The sequence below is a fragment of the Branchiostoma floridae genome, chromosome 6, assembly GCF_000003815.2.
Source record: "Branchiostoma floridae strain S238N-H82 chromosome 6, Bfl_VNyyK, whole genome shotgun sequence".
Classification (NCBI taxonomy): domain Eukaryota; kingdom Metazoa; phylum Chordata; class Leptocardii; order Amphioxiformes; family Branchiostomatidae; genus Branchiostoma; species Branchiostoma floridae.
Genome location: NC_049984.1, coordinates 296,699 through 307,132, shown reverse-complemented (window position 1 = coordinate 307,132; position 10,434 = coordinate 296,699). Strand labels below are relative to the sequence as shown.

The 10,434-nt window shown below is 43.6% G+C and overlaps 1 protein-coding gene across 1 annotated transcript in view; it reads left to right on the top strand.

Moving 5' to 3' along the window:
- The first annotated feature begins 9,127 nt into the window (after positions 1 to 9,127).
- LOC118417373 (jerky protein homolog-like) overlaps positions 9,128 to 10,434 on the top strand; it is a 5,894-nt gene continuing 4,587 nt past the window's right edge. The window contains exons 1-2 of the mRNA XM_035822927.1: positions 9,128 to 9,182; positions 9,567 to 10,418. Coding sequence (XP_035678820.1) covers positions 9,567 to 10,418 — 852 coding nt within the window. The 5' untranslated portion in view covers positions 9,128 to 9,182. The remainder of the gene's footprint in view (positions 9,183 to 9,566; positions 10,419 to 10,434) is intronic.

The window sequence follows — 10,434 nt, the reverse complement described above, 5'->3', positions numbered from 1 at the left end:
AGAGGTGATCGTCAACTGTATGTCAATCCTTCACAAAGTGTGTAAGTTCATATAACGCCAGGTCTGGGTGGAGCAGCTTCAGGTGGTTACAGCAGTAAGGAAATACTTCCTTCCCAGCCTGGTGCCTTGTGGGTAAGGCTGGGGTGCTTGCTGGCATCATGGCAGTAAAGTTATTGTAATTCTTATCTTCCTTTTTTGATCCCAGTTTCTGCCCTTTATCTTTCCACTCTGTGAATACCAGACTCCACACCTCGGGTCTATTCTTATGCCAACACAACTGGGTGAACTGAGCACATTTTCTTCCAAATGCGAAAGTTCAGACCCTAACACCTGTTCCTTCTAACGTAAAATGTCTAAGATATTTTCAAGGAAGGATTTTCAAAGAAATTAGGTGGGCACTACAGTTGTATTCCTTTTGAAGCTCTTCTCTGGGCAGCTCAACTCTGACATCTGCCCCTACCAGCCTGACCATGGTGCAGCCCCTGTCCTGACCATGGAGCATGATGATGATTTAGGTACACGGAACCTCCCTACATCATCGGCGGCCATGACAGCCGGGGAACCAAGGTCATCGCATTAACCCAAGGTGACTGTCGCAGGCTGGCGGGCGGGGGAAATGTGTCTCCGGTCACACCTCCTGGCAGGAACCGTTTTATTCCCTGCCCTCCCGTGTTCCGCTCGCGACCTTCACATCCGTCACCCTCCCCACTCCGCCGGCATGAAGGGGTAATGGGACGGGAACGTGGGGCAGGTCGTCACCGTGGTGATGGGGGTCAGGTCGTCGCCATGGTGACGGTGGCAGGTTAACACGGTCAGGTCTCTGCTCAGTCCATCTTTTCTATGGCGGGCACGACACTTTGATGGGTGGAGAGGAGTTTGATATTGGCATTATATGATGAATATATGGTCATAAAATTTTGAGGTTATGGGTCCCAATCCCAGCCAGTCTGCTAGCATGTCAGTCCTGTGGTGCTGAGGTTATGGGTTCCAATCCCAGCCAGTCTACTAGCATGTTACTCCAGTAAAGGCACTTCTGTGGATTGTTAGACTGGAGGGCCTGGACTCGGCCGGAGTGACCTCAATACTACATGATTCCCCAGCTGTGAGTTGTAGAGTTTTAATCGAATTGCCAATGAGGTGCGGATATCAGATATTTCATAATGTACCACAAGAATTAAATCGATAAGTGTATTACATTACAACAGAAAGGAATTATATCATAGACAGCAAGGAAGAAATATCCGTGATATGGAGACAGCTGTAATAACAAACTTGGGAAATTTTTGTATTCATCCAGTAACAAGTTAAAATGTGTGGCATTGAACATGGTGTCCTCGAGATTCAGACTAACAGTCAAATCTGGCCACCTCAAAAAATTATCTTACGATAGCTAAGACTCTTCTGTCTGGAGTAGCCACTCCCCCACAGTAACTATATTTTTCCTATGTCTCTTGAGGTCTTGTTAAAACCAAGCTGTTAAACATGGTACATGTTACATACCAGTCCCTGTATCCATGTCATTACATGTAAGTTGTATTACTGCCCAGATGGCAGAGGTTTCATTTGGTGGGTTATACCATGACAATGCCTGGGGGGCGCAGGGGTCCAGTGGGTTATACCATGACAATGCCCGGGGGCGTGTCCTTCACTGTCACACAATATAACACTTCACCATTGGACGGACCAACAATCCCCCCTGTGGACCGTGAAATGGTTTCCCCTCTGCAGCTCTGATCTGACTTGTGGCCGCGGCACCTCGGTTAACCGGAGTTCAGGGGATCTGTCTGTAATGTTGTAAAAAATGTTGTCAGGGTTGTTTTATGGCTCCCATATTCAACGTGGTCTTGTTAAGACCCTGCGAGTGACTCATAGTTAGGCCGAACGTAGGAGTGACTGGGTAGACTTTATGTTTTTGGAATTAAAGTCAGTTTTCATTTTAAAGTTGTTGTTTTTTTAGTATACAATATTCAGCTCTGAAAAGAGAAGAGATATGAGTCAGTGCACTCAGGGCAAATTAAGGGGGGAAAATTGTGCCAAACAGATCAGCAGATTAGTATTACAAAGCAATACTTTGGACCAAGACTTCCTGATTGTTGATGCACATGGACAAAGTACATGTAAGATGCTGGAGACAAATTTCAATTCCAAATGGATGTTGGAAGTCCTGTCCATATTTTGAAAAATTATGTTTGGGTGCAGCCAAAAAAATGTAGCTGAAAGCTCATTTGTTTTTATGTCAATGAATTAGAAAAATTGTGACATGACAGAAAGTTTCCAACTTCAGTGATAAGATCAAGTGCATGACATTTTGCTCAAACTTTGTCCGTGAGAAGGCAGCCCAGAACCCGTTAGATTGAGGCAGTTAGAGCGACCATCCGTCAGTCCCCTTCCCGGCGATTCCGCGCCGCTCTGTCACCGCCGGCCTGACAGTCTAACCTAATTATCCCGCCGTAATCTCAGAGACGCCCCGCAACACGGTGTAAAATCCGCTGCGATATCCCGTGTCATTTTCCGGCTGGGCGAATCCGCGCTCCTCACAACGGGGACACAAAACGTGACATTTCATGAAAAACTACTTGTCTCTGATGAAAGTCGTAACCTTTTCAGAAGCACCCTCATAAAATTGTTTGCAGCGGGACAGCCCGGCTCTGTCAAAGTCAAATGAAGGTCATCGGCTTGCATCGAGATCAAACTTGGCTGGAAGAAGATGAGAAGATGTGATTTGCGATGCACGTCAGTCGTGGAGTTTTACTCAGTCACATAAACTGCAGACAGAAATTTAGCTGGAGTGAACACTTTGTGTTCTTTTGTCCAGGAAAAAAGTGGTATGCATGACTGTATATTGTGAGTAACCTTGAAGAAAGAAAAAGAAAAATGAACTTTGTAACTAACACAATAATTCCAAACCTTCTTGATTTGAGGTGGCTTTTCAAGTCCAAAGCTGAGGCCTAAGAACGAGGCGTCAGTTTGGGGGAATCATGATATTCAAGTTCTGTTTTTATCCATCACCAAAAACTGGTGGTCGATCGTTGATCACAATTTTACAGTCTGATTATGACAGTAAACCTTTAAGTGTTATAAAAGTGACTTGGATACTGAACATGTTGATCCAGTAGTAGTTGCTGCATGGTGAGTGCAGAAATCTCCTTTGAGGAAACATGTAGAAATGACTCACACAGGGCTTCATGATCAGATCCTGCCTCACTTTAGAGAGGGTGAAGTTCAAAACATATGTCCATGTGTTTGGTCCTTTTTCAAAGTTGTGCTAAATGCTGGTAATCACTAAATCAGAAATTAAATATGTCACAGGTTTATCTGTCAATTCTGCTTTTGGTTCTTTTGTTAATGGAGAAAATATTTAAGTATCTTTTTGATACCCCAGTAATTAAGTCAGAATCAAGCTGTCTTTTTTTTCTCCATGGAAATCATAGCAATGAAAAGTTGCTCCATTCATCTGGGAACTAGATTTCTTAAATACATGTACTACATGTAAGTGTTGTTTCTGAGCTATGAAAGGAGAGAATTAAGCCCTCCTTTTTCTTGTTGGCCCATGGAAGTCACAGGAATGAAAAGTTGTGCCAGGTACACATGTATGCAGGATCTATCCATCTTGGAATTCTGTTTGCTTTAGGTTCTGTAGAAAGTGTCTTGTCGATATTAAAAATGAGAATCGAGCTCTCATCATTTTTTCTCCGTAGAAGTCACGGAATGAAAAGTTGTGCCAGGTTTATGATCCATTCATCAGTCAGCTGACAAGTTATGACCTAGCCTGCAGGGCATGCTGGGATATTTGTTTCTGCCCCTGCCCGGGAGCAAAGTCATCAGCGGGAATTAGTCCCGCGCCAGGTAATCGATACGCCCGCCCTGATATTAAACCGCTTGTCGCACAGATAAAACGCTTTGGAGACTATCCCTCATCTTGTCCCTGGGTTGACTCTGATGGATAATTTCTGAGGCTTGGGAAGCAGAAAGGAGACTAGTGTATAAAACAGATTTTTGATCTAAGAAAAGTTTTACATTTTGCAGTTTTTTTATTTGATATAAATCTTGCAAGGAACAGATGGTCTGTTCAAGGTCAACTCACTCCTGCCCAAGGTCAACCTAACTGACTCGGCACCTCCAGCTTCTGATGGCTCTCAGCTGAAGGAGATTCTGGTGGAGTCTTGTCAGGAAATAGACAACTGGGAAAGAAATCATGACTTTTTCTTTTCTTTTCAAAGCTTGTTTAAGCAAAAGTTTTTATTACATTTTTATTTTCTCTTTTGTAGGAAGTGTGTATGTTTGTCAGTACAGTAGAATTAACCTACACGGCTCAAAGTTGATAGATTTTCTTTTAGACATCACTCTAACATGAAGCTGTCCAAACTTTTTCCATATGGAAATCCATTTTGCACCAACTTTTCACTCATGATTTACTATCCTTTTAGGAGAAAGCTGCCATTATTACTTTTATCATTATGATTATTGGACTCCCCGGTGTGAGGCGGAATGACAGCCATATTAACGTCCCAGCGGCGCGAGGCGTGCCCCCAGCACCCTCCGCGACACGACATCTGTCACCTCTGCTCCGCCATTAAAACTCCATAATCGTCATGGCGACCGGTCGCGTATCTCCGCCCGCGCACGCTCCCCGTCCATCGTCCAGGCAGCCGTATCTGTTTCACCTCCGGGAAGAATGGTTGCCGTGGTAACGATGCGGAGCGGGCATCCGTCATGCGGGGTTGGGTAATATCCGATAGATTGGGACAATATTACAACATGCGGGGCTGTTTGTTATGGGCAGGGCAGAGATGCTCGCTTGTCAACGGGCAGGGCAGAGATGCTCGCTTGTCAACGGGCAGGGCAGAGATGCTCGCTTGTCAACGGGGCGTCATAATGGGTGATGGGAGGAAACTAGATAGAGGAGGGAGGCAGAGGGGATGAAACGTTCGCTCAGGACCGGTTTTACCTGGGTGACTTAGGGCTGGGGTGTCAGAAACAGTCAGGGATGTCATGTACATAGAGTAAAAACAGCATAGTTTGATTCAGTTTCAATTTGTTTTTAGTATCAAGTTAGTAAGATAGATATGACTGTTGGGTACAGTGGATGTCAGAAAAAGAAAAAGACTACCTGGAGTACCTTGAATTTAAGATGAGTTCAACCAAATACGTGCCAAATTTGGTGTTCTTTTATATCATTCTTTTTTAATTCAAAGGTGACCACTCGGGGATAGGGGACGCAAAAACAGTGTCACAGTCAAGAACAGGACAGATCCATAGATCTTACTGGAGGTCAGCTCTATTCTCTCTCTCTGCACGATGTGGTACAATAACATGTCTTCCCTTCATGGTGTCTCAGAGGAAGTGGCCTGAAGTGTAGCATAACAGAAACTTTCCTCTTTTTGTTCAGCATTGTACATGACATACATTTATGGCAAAAGAGAAAAGGGTTAGAATAAAGTTGGGATACGAAAAAGTGCCAAACTTGTCTCAGAATTGACCAGGCTGAAGAGTGGTGAATAGTTGTGTCCCAGTGGAGTGGTGCTTTTTAGTGGTGGTTCATGTGTGAAATTATATTCATGTGGACTCATCTGCAAACCCAAACTGTGACAGGCTGACAACAGGCAGAGACATACGTGGGTGATCATACATGTATGGGGTAAATTCTTTCAGAAAATGTTGGTACATGTTTCAAAAACAGGACTTGTACGATCTCATTTGCAGTTACCCTTCTCTGTTGTTTTCCACCTGCCGTTGTCACAGACAAATGGTCGCTGGTTTTGCCGCCGGAACAATGGTTTCCGTGGCAACGTGGCGTGACATTTGTCACGGCGGGCGCGGATATTAAATGTGTATAGTTGATGGGGCGGCGCGGTCGGCCATTTTTTATTATGACTGGGCTGTAATATCCAGTAGTGCCCCGGGTTCGCACTGTTAATGCACTCCTTTGTCACGTAAAGTTCTGCCTCTCACACTACTACCAGACAGCAGGGCAGTCTTCGGACACCAGCTCTGTTTCATCTGAAATATTCCTACTTCTCTAAATACAGCCCAGTCTTAATCATATTTTGAATTGAATCTATTTATTGTAATGCACAAATTGTATAACACATTGTATATGATGATGATGTATAACACAGGAGCCAGTCAGCTGCCTGCCCACCAAAGCTACAATTATAGAAGAAGAACAAACATACATGTAAGTGTAGACAAATGAATGACTTTGTGACAACATTACGACATTAAGCACAGAATTGTTCCTACTTCCATATGCCTGGTTGCATTTGAGGCAGAGAATGTACAGTAGGAAAGGGTAACTAGTAGATGACTGCGACCAGTTTTCATTCTTGTGGAGAACTGAAAAAAACGAACACAAGAAAAAGTACTTGTAGTCATAATCAGGATTATACAACTCCTAAATGACTGGCATTAAAACTGTGTGGAAAACAAAGAAATGCACAGAAAAATGAAGACCCACAAAATCAAGTACCCCACTCTGCCGATGCACTTCATCTGTAGCCTGTCAGAAATACCCATTTTGAGCTGCTTTCTTATATTATATATATATATATAGGAAATATCCCCACCTTGTAGTTTTGTGACGCAGTTTTTACCAGTCCTGTGTCTGTATGTTGGTTGGTTTAATGGTTGTAACATGTATGAAGTTTGGGATTAAGTTTGTTTTGGTCCGTGCGTGGTCTCCGGGATTAATTTGTGTCGTGATTGACGATCACCGTGGTAACAGGAGCGGGGCGATGGGCAGTTATTAGGCCGAACTTGTCGCCGGTTTGACTCAATATTAGAGAAATTTATCAACGTCAGCCGGCACAAAAGAGTCGCTGTGTCCAAGAGCTCCTGAAAATTAGATTTACAGCAATATTAAATCAAGAGAAGGTTTGATGTTTAGTATGATATCAAAAGGTTTCCAGAGCGTTGTTTGAGTTCGTGTGTAAGTACTTATAGTGAAGCGTGCTGTATTAGGCTTCTAAAGTACTGGCGGCTTTTTTTCACATTCATACACATAAGTGCTGTAATAATAACGTGTATTGTACAACTATATATGTTAATTATAGAAATGTCTTGTGTAGTTACATAGAAGGTAGATTCCCTCACTTTAGACATATGAGCAGCACTGATAAATTCATATTCCTGATAATTCCTCACTTGTTTTGACAAACCGACTATTTTTAGCTAAACCCACACAGTCCTACATTTTCACTGTTAAGAAGAAGCGAGAAAAAGCCCAACTTCTATGCTAGACTATGTTGTGATATCAGTATAAAAATAGTATAGAAAAACACCCCTCTACTCCAATGTACACAACAATCTAAATATTAAGTAGCTCCAGACCTCAAGTAAGAGGCACAGAACTTTGACTTCCTCTTTGCACCACGACCCGAGCATTGAGCAGACGGGCAACCATCGACTCTCTGTACCTTACTAACACTACACCAGAATAGACGTTATAGCAACAGCTGAGTGTCTATGATTTGATCCATCTAAAGAGCTGAGAAGCACAACAGACTACATCTATACTTGTACATAATATATTATTTGGTCTTTGCTGTGACTTGTTCGGGCAGCTTGGTTGGGCAAAAATGTACAATAGAGGTCTTTATTCATTCATCGATAAAAATAAGAGCCTTGCACCAATAGTACTCCACTATCAGCAGGTGTCAGTGGCTCCCACCTTGTAAACTTTAGACAATTTACCTGCAGAATCATTATGTTCATGGAGAATAGTCAGTTTTCTCCATTTTCCCCCAATTTTAGTTTTCCAGTAAAATCTTATTCCTTTTTTCTCAACCAGTCTCTACAGCAGTGCAGTATACTTCCAGCTGCTAGGGGGAGCTCTTAGTACTGCTGCCATGTGTAGCACTCATTGTACAAACTCATTTTGTTTCCAATATCAGTGTGTAGAACACACCTGTGAGCACCTTATACATGTATAAGCACACCCCTAGCTAGGGGTTTAGATTTTTCTCCCATTTGATGTTCAAATGTCCAGGTGTAACATCAGCATATGTTTGCTATAGTAGGAACCTTGAATCACCAGAAGGTCCAATTTTTTTATCTCCAAGCAGATCCTACGGTAGCAGATCTAAAGATAGTATCAAAAGCTGGCAGAGGAGTGAAGCCGGCCTTGGAGTGTGTTTGGCTACCAGCAAATGGACACCTCTTGGCTCACTACACTCCTTGGCCAGTTTGGTACTATCTTATGTCATTATAGGATCTGCTTGATTTTTTACAGTGAGGAAGTGATACTTATTATGTACAGAAGAGCAATCCTGGCGTGTTGACGGTTTTAGGCAAAGAAAACAGACGTGTTTGAGTAGTTTTTGTTGACAGTGTAACGTCTAAAAACAGGTTGTGTTGTTCTGTTGTTTACGGTACACCAGGAGGGCGTGTTGTCTGTGGTGGTAGGTTTGTACAGGCTGGTTATGGGTTTGTGGAACTGGAGGGTGAAGGTTGCCAGGTCCGAGGTGGTGATGCACTCACTCTTTTAGATTGGGATCTTTAACTGGTCTAAATGTGATATAGACAGTGTTCTAAAAACCTGTATCTGTTGGGAAATGTTACAAATGTATCATCTGTAAAGAACCATCAAAAAGTGATCACAATGATGGTCCTTATGCAGGGATGGTCACTAGTAACGGGAGGGGGCCATACTTAGACAGGGGTCCAAAGTCCGACATGGTTTTTAAAATTGCTATAACTTTATTATGCTTGACAGCATGTACACGACAAAAACAAATATTGATGGCCCTAGTCTTCCTTTAGTAAAATACTGATGCATAGAGTGTACCGAACATGATACATCAAGCAGCTAGCAATTGAAGATATTTTTATGATAATGACGCTGTTCGCATAGGTTGACGAGAGAACGTATCGAGACCGTGGCCTTCATATCTGTTGAATTATTCAGTCTAAGATGTGAGATATGACAGATTGCCACCGCCTGTAGAAAGGTTGTTTATTAAACTTGCCAAGAAACAAACCTGTGTCTTGTCTGAGTCTTTGAACTTGGTTAATTGAGGCTACAATGTCACGCTACTTGTGTACACACCACCGCTCCTCCGCCATCTTGAGAATCACGTGTTCGAAGTCATGTGATCATCGAACGCAACCCAGGACGCAACCCAACACTACCAGCACCACACCGCCTGAGATTGCAGTTTAGCGCTCTTCCGCATGAAGTCGCGGTAGGTATATACAACTCTGACGTTTCAGCGTATGTAAGTTATACTTTGATAGCAAAGGATGCGATTGTAGTATGAGAATATCCAAATAGAAGTTAGGTATGAATGTGTGTACCTTCGAATGCTTAAATTGAATTCGAACACGGCAAGGTTAAAGCAAACAAACGCTTATATCCGCCCATCTTTGGATAAATATAAGTAGTGTTGATGACATATCGTGATTTTTCGTCGTGCTGAACATATGATATGAAACTCCCATACATACAAACAAACAAACAAACAAAGAAACGAAACTTTTTTTCTTCAATGTTTGATGATGGGTGTGGAAGGGGGGATCTAAATTACTGCTGTCGTTCATAGTCGATATCGATTCAATCTCTTTATTAGATGGCATCTGGGGCCAAAAGGAAACGCCAACAGTACCATCAGGCTGACATGGAGGCTGCTCTGGAGGCAGCAAACAATGGCGCCTCTGTCTACAGCCTGGCCAAAAAGTTTGGAATTCCGCGAACAACCCTGATTGGTCGCATAAAAGGTCACCATGGAGAGGTGCAAGGAAGACCGTCAGTCTTGACACCCGAGGACGAGGAGGCCCTTGTCGGCTACGCCAAGTACATGTCCGACAGGGGCTTCCCTCTCACCGTAAGGGTCACAAAGGCCCTTGCGCAACAAATTGAGATTAAAAGAGCTAAGGGCCGCGGAGAGTCACCGAGGTTTAAGGAGGCTGGGCCGGGCAAGAAGTGGTGGCGAGGCTTCAAGCGTCGCCATCCCGACATCAGCCTCCGGTCCCCTGACCAGCTAGACAAGGAGAGAGCACTCATGGCCACCCCAGGAGTGATCTTCGAATATTTCTTGATGCTTGAAGACAAACTAACAGAGGCGAATGCCAAAAACAAAAACCCACATGTAATCTATAACGCTGACGAAACAGGCGTGGATCTTTCCGCGAAAATATCTAAGGTTATAGTACCCCGCGGAGAGAAGAGGTCTCCTTCACGGAGAGTTGGAAGCCGAGACCACGTGTCGGCACTGGTGTGTGTGTCAGCGGCAGGGCAGACGGTGCCACCAATGATAGTCTTTAGCAAAGGCTTTCCGGGAGGCGCCTACACAGAGGGTGGACCCGCAAATGCCATCTATGGGTTCTCCGATTCGGGTTTTATCGACGAGTTTCTCTTCGAAAGGTGGTTTACGAAAGTATTCCTATCTCACTGCCACAAAGAGCGCCCAATTGTTTTGATCGTGACCAGCATATATC